Source organism: Saccopteryx bilineata, chromosome 2, assembly GCF_036850765.1.
Source record: "Saccopteryx bilineata isolate mSacBil1 chromosome 2, mSacBil1_pri_phased_curated, whole genome shotgun sequence".
Lineage (NCBI taxonomy): Eukaryota > Metazoa > Chordata > Mammalia > Chiroptera > Emballonuridae > Saccopteryx > Saccopteryx bilineata.
The window spans coordinates 249,168,039-249,184,569 of NC_089491.1; the positions used below are offsets into that span (position 1 = coordinate 249,168,039).

At 54.1% G+C, this 16,531-nt stretch overlaps 1 protein-coding gene across 1 annotated transcript; it reads right to left on the reverse strand.

Moving 5' to 3' along the window:
- Positions 1 to 6,852: 6,852 nt before the first annotated feature.
- Positions 6,853 to 11,772, reverse strand: LOC136325479 (RIMS-binding protein 3A-like). The gene has a single exon (XM_066259946.1). The coding sequence runs from the start codon at positions 11,764 to 11,766 to the stop codon at positions 6,853 to 6,855; it is 4,914 nt and encodes a 1,637-aa protein (XP_066116043.1). The 5' UTR covers positions 11,767 to 11,772.
- Positions 11,773 to 16,531: the final 4,759 nt, after the last annotated feature.

Consider the following 16,531-nt stretch of genomic DNA (forward strand, 5'->3'; position numbering starts at 1 on the left):
AGCTGTCCACTGGCAGACTGGGTTCCAGAGCCCAGTTGCTCCACTACTCGGTGGCCCTGCCTTCCATAGCCCACCTGACCTTGTGCTTCTGATTCACTCCTGTGGCCTCCGGGAAACTAGGACTTACAGAGTGGGACTGCAAGAAAAATGAAGAGGGAGGCTTTTCTGTGGCTGTGTGTCAGGCTTGCCAGGTCTGACACTGGTTCTAGGTCTTCTGGAAGAGGGTCCCTTAGGTTCCCCAGAGTACCCTCTCCAGAGGGCCTGAATCCTAGGCTTGCAGGGTCAAAGAGATATTTCCTACTCACCTTGCCACTGGAGCTAGGACCTGGGCAGGCAGGTGTGGGCCCAGGCTGCTCTGGCCCTGCCCAGGTGTACAGTCTCAGGAGAGCAACCCTTGGTGTATCTAGGCTGTCCCCTAGTGGCAGCATGAGGAAGCTGCTGAGGACTTTGAAACCCTTCCAGAAGAGGGGGCCCTACCAGCTGGTGGTCACCTGTCTCCAATCCATTTCTCTCTTCCTATGCCTCTACTACCTGACATTCATCAAATGTGCAATCATTCATTTTCATGCCTTGAGCCCTTTGCTTCTGTTAGTCCCACTGCCTAGGATGCCCTCTTCCTTACCTGCCCCAGTGCCCATGGTCAGAATTGCAAAACCTTCCTCTTACAGTTTATGTCTTATTCTATTCCAGTGGGTGGAGCAGCTGATGCATGGTACAAATGCCTGGAGCATAGGCCAGTGTCTGGGCCCTGCACAGGGACCACATATAGGGAATGCTTCTGCCCTGGCTGGGTATTTTTATTTATTATTATTATTTATTTATTTATTTATTTATTTATTTTACAGAGACAGAGTCAGAGAGAGGAATAGACAGGGACAGACAGAAACAAGAGAGATGAGAAGCATCAATCATCAGTTTTTCGTTGCTATACCTTAGTTATTCATTGATTGCTTTCTCATATGTGCCTTGACCGTGGGGCTACAGCAGACCGAGTAACCCCTTGCTCGAGCCAGCAACCTTGGGTCCAAGCTGGTGAGCTTTGCTCAAACCAGATGAAGCCGCGCTCAAGCTGGCGACCTTGGGGTCTCGAACCTGGGTCCTCCACATCCCAGTCCGATGCTTTATCCACTGCACCACTGCCTGGTCAGGCTTTTTAAAATTTTTTAATATATATATTTTTTAGATTTTATTTATTCATTTCTAGAAAGAGGAGAGAGAGAGAGAGAGAGAGAGAGAGAGAGAGAAGGGGAGAGGAGCAGGAAGCATCAACTCCCCTATGTGCCTTGACCAGGAAGCCCAGGAATTCGAACTGGCAACCTCAGTGTTCCAGGTTGACGCTTTATCCACTGCGCCATCACAGGTCAGGCAGTTATTGTATCTAATTTTGAAAGTGCATGGGTTGAAAGTTTTTATTCTCTTGCTAAACTGTTGTTGCTCTTCTAATGTGTGGAAATCATATTTGTCTTCATGTCTCAGCCCATGGGCACAAAGACCTCCAGCCCAGTGCCCAGCTGGCACTGGGCTGTCCTCTCTTGCAGGAGCAGTTTTCTATTTTTTTTTTTTTGACGGAGACAGAGAGTCAGATAGAGGGACAGGTAGAGTCAGAGACAGACAGGAAGGGATAGAGATGAGAAGCATCACTTCTTCGTTGCAGCACCTTAATTGTTCATTGATTGCTTTCTCAAATGTGCCTTGACCAGGGGGCTACAGCAAAGCGAGTGACCCCTTGCTCAAGCCAGCGATCTTAGGCTCAAGCCAGCAACCATAGGCTTCAAGCCAGTAACCTTTGGGCACAAGCCAGAGACCATGGGATCATGTATATGATCCCACTTTTAAGCCAGCAACCCCGCGCTCAAGCTGGATGAGCCCACGCTCAGGCCAGCGACCTCTGGGCTTCGACCCTGGGTCCTCCATGTCCCAATCTGATGCTCTATCCACTACGTCACTGCCTGGTCAGGCGGAAAGCAGTTTTCTTTTCTTTCTTTCTGTTTTTTTTTAAAGAATGCTTTTTTTTTATTATTACAGAGACAGAGCGTCAGAGAGAGGGATAGATAGAGACAGACACACAGGAACGGAGAGAGATGAGAAGCATCAATCATTAGTTTTTCATTGCGACACCTTAGTTGTTCATTGATTGCCTTCTCATATGTGCCTTGACTGTGGGGCTACAGCAGACCGAGTAACCCCTTGCTCTAGCCAGAGACCTTGGGTCTAAGCTGGTGAAGCTTGCTCAAACCAGATGAGCCCTCACTCAAGCTGGCAACCTTGGAGTGTCGAACCTGGGTCTTCCACATCCCAGTCTAACGCTCTATCCACTGTGCCACCGCCTGGTCAGGCACAGTTTTTATTTTTGTTGTTTGTTTGTGGTTTTTTTCCTGTATTTTTCTGAAGCCGGAAATGGGGAGAGACAGTCAGACAGACTCCCGCATGCGCCGGACCGGGATCCACCCGGCATGCCCACCAGGGGGCGATGCTCTGCCCCTCCGGGGCGTCGCTCTGTTGCGACCAGAGCCACTCTAGCGCCTGGGCCAGAGGCCGAGGAGCCATCCCCTGCGCCCGGGCCACCTTTGCTCCAGTGGAGCCTCGGCTGTGGGAGGGGAAGAGAGAGACAGAGAGAGAGGAAGGAGAGGGGGAGGGGTGGAGAAGCAGATGGGCACTTCTCCTGTGTGCCCTGGCCGGGAATCGAACCCGGGACTTCTGCACGCCAGGCCGACGCTCTACCACTGAGCCAACCGGCCAGGGCCTGTTTTTTTGTTTTTGTTTTACAGAGACAGAGAGAGAGTCAGAGAGAGGGATAGACAGGGACAAACAGACAGGAACGAAGACAGATGAGAAGCATCAATCATCAGCTTTTCGTTGGGACACCTTAGTTGTTCATTGATTGCTTTCTCATATGTACCTTGACCGCCGGCCTTCAGCAGGCCGAGAAACCACTTGCTCTAGCCAGAGACCTTGGATCCAAGCTGGTGAGCTTTTGCTCAAGCCAGATGAGCCCACGCTCAAGCTGGCGACCTCCAGGTCTCGAACCTGGGTCCTCCGCATCCCAGTCTGACGCTCCATCCACTGCGCCACTGCCTGGTCAGGCAAGGCACAGTTATTTTTTAAATTTATTTACTTTAGAGAGGGAAGGGCTGGGGGAGAGCAGGCAGCATCTACTCCCATATGTGCCTTGACCAGGCATGCCTGGGATTTCGAACCAGCAACCTCAGCATTCCAGGTCGACGCTTTATCCACAGCACCACCACAGATCAGGTGAGCTGATCTTAAAAACATGTGAACTGGCCCTGGCCAGTTGGCTCAGCGGTAGAGCGTCCGCCTGGCGTGCGGGGGACCCGGGTTCGATTCCCGGCCAGAGCACATAGGAGAAGCGCTCATTTGCTTCTCCACTCCCACCCCCTCCTTCCTCTCTGTCTCTCTCTTCCCCTCCCGCAGCCAAGGCTCCATTGGAGCAGAGATGGCCCAGGCGCTGGGGATGGCTCCTTGGCCTCTGGCCCAGGCGCTAGAGTGGCTCTGGTCGCGGCAGAGCAACGCCCCAGAGGGGCAGAGCATCGCCCCTGGTGGGCAGAGCGTAGCCCCTGGTGGGTGTGCCGGGTGGATCCCGGTCCGGTGCATGCGGGAGTCTGTCTGACTGTCTCTCCCCGTTTCCAGTTTCAGAAAAAAAAACAAAAACATGTGAACTGATCTGAGATTCCTTCTCAGGCCAACCACTGAGCCTTCTGAGATTATTTTTTCCTTGTCAAAATGTGGTTGTGCCTGACCTGTGGTGGCTCAGTGGATAAAGCGTCGACCTGGAAATGTTAAGGTCGCCGGTTCGACACCTTGGGCTTGCCTGGTCAAGGCACGTATAGGAGTTGATGCTTCCAGCTCCTCCCCCCTCCTCTCTCTGTCTCTCCTCTCTCTCTCTCTCTGTCTCTCCCTCTTCTCTCTAAAATGAATAAATTAAAAAAAAAATGTGGTTGTGAGCCTGAGAGGGATGATCATGGTCCTCAGAGGATGGGGTGAAGGGTTTCCTCCCTGAGCCCAGCCCCACAGCATTCTGCTCATGGGTAGTAAGTGTGTGTGTGTGTGTGTGTGTGCGCACACCATAGCTGCCTCGCTGGTTCCTGCGTTCTTTGAGGATAAGGCAGCAGTAGGTGTGTCAGATTGAGATAGCCCCTGTTCCCACCTTCAGCCCAAGTAGGAATCCTCTGGACCCAATTCACTGGCTCCCTGAAGAACCAACCTGTGGCTCCAATCTTCCTGCCCAAGCATGCTTTCAGTAATCTCCTGCACTCTGTAAGTAAGTGTCCTTCTTCTGACAGCATTGTTGGACTTAGGGAAACAAAGGGGCATCAAACAGAAGCAGAGAAAAATGAAGACCACCCCACATCCCCACTGTCCTGAAGGAGGAGCCCTAGAAGATCATAGGAAGAAGCAGCTCTAGACCTGTGGGACCTGAGGGGACCACCTGAGCCTCAACAGCTCATCTTTAAAATGGAGTAAATGTGGACATGCTCTCTCAGGGAGGTTCCTTGGGAAGTAGCTGGGAGATACTGACCCCACCCTCCACCAATGGACCCACAGTCCCAGGGCAGGGATGCCCATGAGAAAGGCTGGGTATGCTGAGCTTTGGGGGCCCTGCTTCTCAACCCTGGCTGTTGGCTGGCCCCTTGGTGGCCTTGCCAGCAGACCCTGAGTTATGTATGCCCCACTAAAAATCAAGGGGGTGTCTTCCCCTCTCTACCAGCTGGGAAAACATTTGCAACCCTTGTGGGCCCCCTGAACAGAACAGACGGAGAAGAAGCAGCTTATGTTTCCCTTTGTTGTGCTTTAACTTCTGAAATATTCTTTTCTTAAGCAAAAAGCCCTGGGTGAATAGCTCAGTTGCTTATTACAGCATCATCCCAATACACACCAAGGTTGCAGGTTCGATCTCCAGTCAGGGCACATACAAGAATCGATCAATTAACACATAAATAAGTGGAACAACAAATTGATGTTTCTCCCTCTAAAATTAATCTTTTTTTTTTTTTTTTTTTTTTTTTTTTTTTTTTTTTTTTTTTAGAGAGAGAGACTGAGACAGGGGGATGGCAGATGGGGACAGACAGGGAGAAAGAGATGAGAGCCCTGGCCACATAGCTCAGTCGGTTGGAGCATCATCCCGGAGCACGGAGGTTGCCGGTTCGATTCCAGGTCAGGGCACATACAGGAGCAGCTCAATGTTCCTGTCTCTCTCTCTGCCCCTGCCTTTCTCAAATAAATAAAAGAATAAATATTAAAAAAAAAAAAAGAGATGAGAAGCATCAACTCATAGTTGCGGCACCAGTGATGGGGGGCTGGGGACTCCAGCTGAACCAATGACCCCTGCTCAAGCCAGAAACCTTGGGCTTCAAACCAGCAACCTTTGGGCTCAAGCCAGTGACTATGGGGTCATGTCTATGATCCCACGTTCAAGCCAGCGCCCCCATACTCAGCTACTTCCCAAGGAACCTCCCTGAGAGAGCATGTCCACATTTACTCCATTTTAAAGATGAGCTGTTGAGGCTCAGGTGGTCCCCTCAGGTCCCACAGGTCTAGAGCTGCTTCTTCCTATGATCTTCTAGGGCTCCTCCTTCAGGACAGTGGGGATGTGGGGTGGTCTTCATTTTTCTCTGCTTCTGTTTGATGCCCCTTTGTTTCCCTAAGTCCAACAATGCTGTCAGAAGAAGGACACTTACTTACAGAGTGCAGGAGATTACTGAAAGCATGCTTGGGCAGGAAGATTGGAGCCACAGGTTGGTTCTTCAGGGAGCCAGTGAATTGGGTCCAGAGGATTCCTACTTGGGCTGAAGGTGGGAACAGGGGCTATCTCAATCTGACACACCTACTGCTGCTAAGGTGCTAAGACACACCTCCTTAGTTCATTGATTGCTTTCTCATATGTGCCTTGATGGGGGGCTGGGGGCTCCAGCTGAACCAATGACCCCTGCTCAAGCCAGAAACCTTGGGCTTCAAACCAGCAACCTTTGGGCTCAAGCCAGTGACTATGGGGTCATGTCTATGATCCCACGTTCAAGCCAGCGCCCCCATACTCAAGCTGGTGAGCTCACGCTCAAGCTGGTTACCTGGGGGTTTTAAACCTGGGTCCTCTGCATCCCAGGCTGACACTCTATCCACTGTGCCACTGCCTGGTCAGGCTCTATAAAATTAATCATTAAAAAAATTTTAAGTGACCTGTGGTGGCGCAGTGGATAAAGCGTCGACCTGGAAATGCTGAGGTTGCCGGTTCAAAACCCTGGGCTTGCCTGGTCAAGGCACATATGGGAGTTGATGCTTCCAGCTCCTCTCTCTGTCTCTCTCTCTCCCTCTCTCTCTCTTCTCTAAAAAAAAAAAAAAAAAAAAAAAAAAAAAAAAAAAAATTTTAAGTAAATTTTATCCTTTGCTTAAGGTAAGCAAAATATATCTTTTTTCTTTTTTCTATCAACATTTTAATAAGGAGTTGAACATAAGATAGAAAAATAACATTCCCGTTGCTTTTTTAAGAGGCAGGCTTTTCTTGAGATGTTCATGCATGGCAATCGATGAATAACATTAACCTAAAGAAAATGCATGAGTACAGAAAGGCACTTCTCCAAGTACCTGTAGTAGTTACTGCCAACTCCTAGCCAGCCTGTCACACTCTAGGGGCTGCTTGTTCTGTTTTCTTTTGGAAAGAGCTGAGTTCAGTCTTAAGCCCTGTTGCTCTCAGAGGCTAGGGGGCACTAAAGGACTGCCATTGGTTTCACATAGTGGTGCTCATGGAAATGAGGAAGGTGATGGTGGAAGGGTCTGCATGCTTGCTTCTCTAGTGGGGTGTGGGTGGTCAGAGGCCACTACTCCCTCAGGTAACCTTGCTCACTCTCCTTGGAGGGACATATGATCTAGCACATGGGCTGGGACAAGGCCTCTGTGGCCCCCTGACTCCCCATAATAGAATCCCTTGTCATCCACAGGTCCATAGACTGTGACCAGGTCTCCAGCCTTCAATGAAAGCTTGTCTTTCATCTGGCTCCCTGCTTGCCAATCCTTGGGGTCATAGTTCAGAGCTGCCATCATGGTCATTGAATTCCACAGTGAGGGCCTCTTGGGGTTCCCTTGGAGCAAGGGGAAGGAATCCTGGGGGCTGGTGAGCCCTCCAAAGTCATCTAGGTGGGCCACTGAAGGCAGGTGCCCTTGCACTGGCAAATGCCACTTCCTATTCGTCTTTTCCATGCCCACCTCCACCTCGGCTACCAGGTGCCCAGGGATGTTGCCCGTTCGCCCACTGCATTCCCCATAGTAGAAACCGTGGGAGTCCTGAGAGCCCCATATCCTCAGCAACTGCCCTTTCTGGAAGGCCAGCTCCTCCTCTGCAGCCTCAGGGTTGTCAGACATCACCAGGGGGTCATAATCAAAGAGTGCCAGAAAGACCCTGACTGGAGTGTCCATGCCCGCCCTCAGCAATGGGGGGCCTCTACTAGACATCTTAATGATTTTGCTGGATGGAGCTGGACAAAGTGCTGAGCTGGGCTCCTGGAGCTGGCTCTCTCTTTTGCCCCCCAGAGACTGATCTCGCCCAGTCTGGGTCCTAAGCTCCCTTCTCTGTTCTTGCCACTCTGTGGCCCATGGACTGAAGCATACTGCCTCCTCCTCTTCCTGCAAAATGTCATGGAAGTCAGACACATATCGTTGGCTGGTGCTCATCTGGGGAGGGGTGAACACTTGGGCGTCTTGCTTTTGCTTCAGGACTTTTTTAAGGGCAATCTTTTCCTTACATACTTCTTTCCTGGGTCCACACTCAGGGGACAGATGGACAACTCCCAGAGTAGGGCTTTGGCTGGTGCCCATATGCTGGGGGTGATCTTCTCCCCCTGCAGACTGGACACTGGGCAGAGGCGGCCTGTGGTTCTGGGGACTCTTCTGAAAGTGTAGGTCTTTTCTGCAGACCTCCCAGGCCTCTTCCAGCCCCTGGGTTTGGCTGCCAGCCCCTACACTTGGACATTCTCCTTCTGAACTCAGGTTGGGCACTGGGGAGAGCTTCCTTGGGGGTTCTTCAAGGAATGCTTCTAGGAACTTGGCCAGGGGCTCCCTACAGCTTCTGGGGATGTGGGAACTGGCCTTGGCACTCAGTGGAGCCAGCACCAGCCTCTGAGGGCAGATGGGAAAGGTGACTCTGCAGGGGAATGGGTTACCACAGGTGTAGCTAAAGGAAGAGGTTTCTGGCAATCTGTTACAGTTAAAACAGTCATGAGGGATCTGAGCTGGCACCGAATCCAGTGACTCGCCAAAAAGTGAAATGGTTCTCACTGAGACCTTCTGGCACATCAGGGGCAGCTGGACCTTTGACAGTTCTAACAGGGTGCTCCCAGCAGTGGCATCAGTGATCTCCACAACCTTGAGCCCATCAGCATACACAGCATAGCCAGTGACCTGGACTCCATTGGAGAACCCAGCCGAGTTGATAGTCACTGGGAGCCAACTGACCACCAGAAAACCTGGTGAGGTGTGACGCTCTACCAGCACATCTAGTGGAGGGTCAGGGGGTCCTGCCAAGGGAGTGTCAAAAGTGATAGTGGAAGACATGGTTTCCCAGTGCACCTGCAATGAGTTCCAGGGCAGCTTCACCTCCACCTGCACCTGGTACTGTGTACTGGGATGCAGGCTGTGGAAAGTGTAGCTGCTCACACCTGCTGGGGTCAGGGCATGCTTCTGGTCATTGAGGTACACCACATGTGGGTGGCTGCTGCTGCTGCAGACCCAGGTGATTTCGGCCGAGGTGGCTGCAACATTCTGCAGGTGTAGTTGCTTGGGGGCCACACAAAGGAGCTCGTCAGCCCCTAGAAGGGGCCTGGAGAAGCCTTGCTCCTCCACACTCTGCAGTGAGCCCAGCCAGCCATTTTCTGTCTTGGCATCTAATATCTCTATTGTCACTTCTGTCTTGGAGGCCACTCTCACCATCTCGCATATCTCCTTGTTCACATCTCCCTGAGCTTTCCCAGGCAATAAGCTGTGACCAGTGTCCTCCTTTGAAGCTTTGCTCTGTCTAGCTAGGAGTCGAGTGGGCCCAAGGTCAGGGGATTCTGGGGGCAGGCAGCCAAGGCTGTCACTATCTGGAACCTGTTCCACCAGGTTGGAGGGCACCAGGCCTCGCCGGCCATCCTCAAGCTCCCCTTCATAGAAGCCATCCTCATCCATATCCCCAAAGATATATACATAATCCCCAGCGGTGAGGGGCAGCTCACACTCAGGGTGTTCATTGGGTCCCTCAAATGGGTTATAGCTATAAAGAACAAGAAAGATCTTGAGTTTGGGGTTGGCAGGGGCCTCTGACTCCCTCACTTCCAGGGTCGAGAATACACTGTTAGGATCCACATCCTCCACTTCACTGGCTGTGTCCATGTCTAGAGTAAGGCAAGATGGCATGGTGGCCCACAAGGATTCCACCTCCAAGGAAGAGTTTGACTGGGAGCTAGCTTTCTTGGCCTGGGGTCTGGAGTCCAGAGGCCGGCTATCTAGGACTCTGCCTGGCACTTGGGGAACACTGACTGGGCTATCTAGCAAAGAGGCTTCCTTCTCCTCCTCTTTGTCTCTGCTGGGCTGTGGAGACCCTTGGTCTTCAGGCCTTGGCTGGAACTTGATCCTTCTGTTATTCCTGTCTTGGGAATTGGGGGGAGCCTCTTGGGGGTCCTGGGGATCGTGACCAGACTGACACTGCAACGCCCACCTCTCTCGGGCAGCCTGGAGATCACGGAAGGTCTTCTGCAGGACATGCCGCAGCTGTTGCTGCTTATCCTGCCCGCGTGCCGCCTGCTGCAACAGCTGCTCGGCCAGTAAGCTGGTGGCGTCGCGCTCCTGGCACGCGCGGCTCAGCTGCCCGCGCACGTCGTTATTCTCCGCTGCCACCTTCCACGTCCAGTCAACTTGAGCCTGCAGCCGCGCGTTCTCCTTGGTCAGCCAGGCCCTCTTACGAAGCGCTGCCTGCAGCTTTGCCTCGGCCTCCTCGCGGCTAAGCCGTGCCGCTGCCGCCTGCGCGCTCAGCTCCTTGCACTGGCGCCGCCGCGCGCCCAGCTCGCGCTCCAGCGCTTGCATCTGGCACCTCATCTCCTCACAGTGTGCGCTCTGGGTGCCCACTTCAGCCCGGGCGCTGCCGGTGGCTTGCTGCAGCGCCAACTGCCTCTGTAGGCGCAGCACCTCCCGCTGGGACTCGCGCTGTAGCTGGTCCAAGTCGCTGACTTTGAGCCACTGGGCGCTAGCCGCGCCCACACTAGGGTGCCTGGCGTTGCGGAGGCCCGAGGCGACGTGTGTCTGTAGCAAGTGACACTCCTGCTGCAGTTCTTCGATCAGCTTGTCCTTTGCCAGCAGCGTGCTCGCCTGCTCCGACAAGTCTCGGGCGCGCTGGCGGGCGAAGGCCTGGCATAGCTCCAGGCCAACACGGCTCTCCCCAGGCACAGGCGCGCTCACAGTCCGTAGGTTGGTTTCTTGTAGCTTGCGGGCCCGGTCCTCTAGGCGCCGAGCCAGGTCTGTGAGCTCCGCGTGCTTCACCTTGAGTCGTTTCACCTTCTCCTCCGCCTTGTCGGGAAAGCCTGCGCGCCGAAGTTGCAAGTTCTCTTCCTGCAGGCCAGAGCAGCGGCGCGCCAGCACCTGCAACGCCTCGGACATTTGCGAGTTCTGCTTTACAAGCTCATCGTAGTCCAGGCTCAGCGGCGAGAAGGTCAGGGCCTCGTAGGGCTGGCTCTCGGAGTCTTCTGGCCGGTCGCTAGTTCCCTTGTGCTCCGATGGTGATGGTGGTGGCCGCGGCACCGACGGGGGACTCGGGGAGCCCAGGATGAAAGTTTCTGGCGAGGAGGAGGCCCGCTCCTTAGATTCGGGGGTCTTAGGGCGATTCAGGGTGCTGCCGAACGAGCGGGAACGCGCTGGTGGCAAGGAATCGAGGGAGCTGGCGCGCGTGGGGACACGGCTGTCAGGGGAGTTGGAGCACGCTGCCGGCACCACGTCGAGGGAGCGGGAGCGCAAGAGAACCCCGGCGCTCAGGCTGTCAGATTTGAGTCGATGGGCGAACATTGAGAAACGGTGAGATTCGCTGGTGGTCTTGGGGTGCGGCTCTTCCGAAGAATGTACAGCCTGGGGGTCGGGGGTACCAGACAAAGTCGGATGCCAGCGGAAGTGCTCCAGGATATACTTGAGGAAGAACTGGCGCTCCACGTCGAGAGCCGCCTGCAGGTGACGGATGCGCGAGGCCTGCTCGCCGTCGGTCTCCCAGCGAAGTTGCGCCAGCACTTCCTGCAAGCGACAGCGACACTGCGCAGCGGCGACATCGGGCGCCCCCGCGCGGCCGCAGTAGCCGCGGTTCACCAGCTCCGCGGCCAGCTGGCGCTGCAGCTCCCGCGCCTGGCGAATAACGCCGTCGCGCTCACGATGCAGCAGCTGCTGCAGCCGCCGCATCTCGGCCTCCTTCCAACGCAGCAGCTGCCGGATCTCGGCCTCGCGCTCCCTCAGCACCTTCTCCTGCAGCTGCCGCAACTCCCGACAGCGCTGTGCCTCCCATTTGGAGCGCAGATGGTCAACCAGCTGCTGCCGCTCTCTCTCCACTGCCTCTCGCAGCTGGCGCGCCTGGGCTGCGGAGCGCAGCCGCTCCGCCCGTCCGCGCGCTCGCTCCGCCTCCAGTTCGGCCCGCAGCTTCTCCAGCTCCTGCTTCTGTTCTTCCAGTATTGCCGTCGTCGAGCCCGGACTAGCCAGCTTCTTGGGTGTCGCGCGGCTGCCTCCTGAAGGGTTGAGCGAGTCCTTGGTCATGATGGCTGCTGCGGAGCCAGACGCCTGATGTCTCCTGGCCCAGGCCTCTGCTCACCAACGGCTGCCACCCCAGCCCGCCAACCGCTCCGCTCCCCGCGCACCCTTTCCGGCGCCTCCGGAGGTCTCCGCGCGCCCCTTCCGCCTCTGGGCGTGTTCTCTCATTCCTTGCTACCGGTGCACAAGCCCTCGCTCCTCTCCCAGCTGCCTGGGCCTGGAATGGGCTCTCGACCACTGCTCAAACCAGCCCATATCCTTCCCAAGATGCCCGGGGTGGGGGTGTAGGGCCTCTCTGGCTCCAGACCTTTTCCTGTTCTTGGTACAGTGTCCCTTGTGACTGACCTGGGCACTCTTTCAGACACTATACAGTCCCTTTCAGGCCAATGGGCTGGTGGGAAGTCAGGCTGCTCATCTGGGCCTGGAGAAAGGGGCTCCGTGTGTGGGTCAAAATCAGAGATGGGAGAAAGCAGACCCCACCTGGCCCTGCTATGGGTTTAGGTGGCTGAAAATCCACAAGATATGCCCAAACTTGGGGATGGGTCCTGGGCCCGGGTGCATCTGGGGCCAGGTAGGGTGCATCTGGTGCCTGGACCCCAACTGTGCCTACCCTTCCAAAGCCCCCTGTGGTGCCAAGCACTTCTTATATTATCTATTTAAACCTCCTATGCTTATAGATGAACTTTGTGTGTGTGTGACAGAGACAGAGAGAGGGACAGATAGGCAGGAAGGGAGATGAGAAGCATCAATTCTTCCTTGCAGCTCTTTTGTTAATTGATTACTTTCTCATATGTGCCTTGATTGGGGGGGTGCTACAACAGAACAGAGTGACCCCTTGCTCAAGCCAGCGACCTTGGGCTCAAGCCAGGGACCTAGGGCCAAGTCCCTGATCCTACCCTCAAGCCAGTGACCCTGTGCTCAAGCTGGTGAGCCGGTGCTCAAGCCAGTGAAACTTCTGGGTTTCAAACCTGGGTTCTCTGTGTCCCAGTCAGGTGCTCTATCCAGGCATCCCCAAACTATGGCCGGTGGGCCGCATGCGGCCCCCTGAGGCCATTTATCCGGCCCCCTGCCGCACTTCCGGAAGGGGCACCTCTTTCATTGGTGGTCAGTGAGAGGAGCACTGTATGTGGCGGCCCTCCAACGGTCTGAGGGACAGCGAACTGGCCCCCTGTGTAAAAAGTTTGGGGACCCCTGCGAGTCTATCCACTGTGCCACCACCAGGCTATAGATGAACTTTTGAGCCCATAGTCTGGGCATTGTGCCAGCTTAGGTGGGAGGAGAGCTTCCTCAAGGACCAAAGCTCTGACCTACAAAATTCAGTATCCATGACCTTTTTTTTTTTTTTTTTTTTTTTTTTTTTGCATTTTTCTGAAGCTGGAAACAGGGAGAGACAGTCAGACAGACTCCCGCATGCGCCTGACCGGGATCCACCCGGCACGCCCACCATGGGGCGATGCTCTGCCCACCAGGGGACGATGCTCTGCCCATCCTGGGCGTCGCCATGTTGCGACCAGAGCCACTCTAGCGCCTGAGGCAGAGGCCACAGAGCCATCCCCAGCGCCCTGGCCATCTTTGCTCCAATGGAGCCTTGGCTGCGGGAGGGGAAGAGAGAGACAGAGAGGAAAGCGCGGCGGAGGGGTGGAGAAGCAAATGGGCGCTTCTCCTGTGTGCCTGGCCGGGAATCGAACCCGGGTCCTCCGCACGCTAGGCCGACGCTCTACCGCTGAGCCAACCGGCCAGGGCCTCCATGACCATTTTGACATTACCCACACATTTTCAAGGTTGCAGCTGTGAGGACCCCTCCTCAGTTTTGCTCCCAAGGGGAGTCACATTGTGCATCTGCAGAAGGAAGGAGGGTCAAGTAGAAACCAGAGTGGGGTGTTGGCCAGTTTGAGAGGCAGTATGGGAAATGAGAGAATAAGGCTGTGATGGGGGCCCAGCCTTCCCTTTGGTCAGGCCCAGGAGTGCCTGGGGTTGCCTGCCTCCGTAGAAGGTAAAATGAGAGGCCCCTGTGGGCCCAGCTGGGTCCCCACACCACCTGCAAACAGCAAGACCAGAGAACTTCCCATGGTTCTCCAGGGGTAGTGTGATCAGCTGGTTAGGACTGGAGGACCTCTGGAGTCAAACAGTTCTTCAGCTTCTCATGCCACTTCCATGGCCTCATCTATAAAATGGGCCAGTAGTGGAGCCCCTTTTTGGGCTGTGTACCTCCCAGAGTGCCCTGATCTTTCTGAGCATCCATTTCCTCTGTTTGTGAGATTTCAATGAGGTGAGAGCACACAGTGCCCAGAACAGAACAGAGCTCTCTGGTCAGCAGCTCACTAATTTTAATCCAAATCCCTTTTTGGCCCCTAGAGAAACTGAGGACTGCAAGGCAGGGATTTGGCTGAGGCTGAGCAGGGCTTCCATGGTGGCTATAGTACAGGTGCTCTCTGTGCTCCCTGGACTCACACCAGATACCTCATAGTATGTGGGAAGCCTCAGAGACCTGGGTTTCCACCTAGGTTCTGCCACTTTTTGACTAAGTGACCATGGCTGGTTACTTCAACTCCCCCAGCTTCTACATAATGGGTATGTATTGATAGCACCAACCTTCCAGAGTTGGAGGGACACCAGGACTATCTCAGCTAAGGGCTTGGTGTGCAGTAGGAGCTGCACCAAAGTTCAGGTGAGTTCTCATCTTCCCACCCAGGGTTTGCCCTGGACCCTCACAAGCTTCTTCCAAGAGTCTGAAGAATACCCCTGGCTCAAAGACCTCTGGGCATGTATTGTTCACCCTGCCTGGGATACCAACCTCGCCTGAATACAGTACAAAAATAACAACAGCCTGACCTGTGGTGGCGCAATGGATAAAGCTTCGACCTGGAAATGCTGAGGTTGCTGGTTCAAAACCCTGGGCTTGCCTGGTCAAGGCACATATGGGAGTTGATGCTTTCTGCTCCTCCCTTCTCTCTCTCTCTCTCTTTCTCTCTCTCTCTCTCCTCTCTAAAATGAATAAATAAAGTTTAAAAAAAAGGATAAAAAAAAATAACAACAGCCTGACCAGGCGGTGGCGCATGGATAGAGCGTCGGACTGGGATGCCGAGGGTCCAGGTTCAAGACCCCAAGGTCGCCAGCTTGAGCGCGGTTTGAGCAAAGCTCACCAGCTTGGGCCCAGGGTCGCTGGCTCGAGCAAGGGGTTACTCGATCTGCTGAAGGCTCACAGTCAAGGCACATATGAGAAAGCAATCAATGAACAACTAAGGTGTCACAATGAAAAACTGATGATTGATGCTTCTCATCTCTCTTCATTCCTGTCTATCCCTCTCTCTGCTCTTTCTGTCTCTGTAAAAAACAAAAACAAAAACAAAACAACAACAATGTCCACGGCAGATCTAGAACTAGGTGCAATGCTAAGTGCTTGCCATACATTATTTAAATCATTATTTATTTATTTATTTACAGAGACAGAGAGAGAGAGTTAGAGGGACAGACAGACAGGAACAGAGAGATGAGAAGCATCAATCATTAGTTTTTCATTGCGCATTGTGACACCTTAATTGTTCATTGATTGCCTTCTCATATGTGCCTTGACCGTGGGCCTTCAGAAGATCGAGTAACCCCTTGCTTGAGCCAGTGACCTTGGGTCCAAGCTGGTGAGCTTTTTGCTCAAACCAGATGATCCCACGCTCAAGCTGGCGACCTTAGGGTCTTGAACCTGGGTCCTCGGCATCCCAGTCCGACGCTCTATCCACTGCGCCACCACCTTGTCAGGCAACCATACATTATTTAAAGCACTCAGTTTATAGATAAGGCATCTCAAACCCTAATAGATGAAGAGTTTTGCTCAAGATAATCCAGTAGTTAATGGATCCCACACAACCCCTGGTTGTGTTTTTTGTTTGTTTGTTTGTATTTTTCTGAAGTTGGAAACGGGGAGGCAGTCAGACAGACTCCCACATGTGCCGGACTGGGATCCACCCGGCACGCCCACCAGGGGGCGATGCTCTGCCCATCTGGGGCATTGCTCTGTTGCAACCAGAGCCATTCTAGTGCCTGAGGCAGAGGCCCCAGAGCCATCCTCAGCGCCCGGGCCAACTTTGCTCCAATGGAGCCTTGGCTGTGGGAGGGGAAGAGAGAGAGAGAGAGGAAGGAGAGGGGTAGGGGTGGAGAAGCATATGGGCACTTCTCCTGTGTGCCCTGGCCTGGAATCGAACCCGGGACTCCTGCACACCAGGCCAACGCTCTACCACTGAGTCAACCGGCCAGGGCACAACCTCTGGTTTTTGGGGTTTTTTTTTTTCCATTTTTCCGAAGCTGGAAACGGGGAGGCAGTCAGACAGACTCCCGCATGTGCCCAACTGGGATCCACCCGGCATGCCCACCAGGGGGCAATGCTCTGCCCCTCTGGGGCGGTGCTCTGTTGCATCCAGAGCCATTTTGGCACCTGAGGCAGAGGCCACAGAGCCATCCTCAGTGCCCGGGCCATCTTTGCTCCAATGGAGCCTCAGCTGCAGGAGGGAAGAGAGAAACAGAGAGGAAGGAAAGGGGGAGGGGTGGAGAAGCAGATGGGCGCTTCTTCTGTGTGCCCTGGCCGGGAATCGAACCCGGGACTCCTGCACGCCAGGCTGACACTCTACCACTGAGCCAACCGGCCAGGGCCACAACTCCTGGTTTTGTTCACTCATGTACTACTAGCCTTGTCTTGTCTTTTGACCTCAGTTTATCAGTTCTTCCTCCAGGAAGATTTCCTCGACTCTTCAGACTTAACTTTGACTCCCCAGGACTTTAT

What these genes read in the sequence shown, in the direction of transcription:
- LOC136325479 (XM_066259946.1), bottom strand. Translation starts at nt 11,766, where the DNA reads ATGACCAAGGACTCGCTCAACCCTTCAGGAGGCAGCCGCGCGACACCC.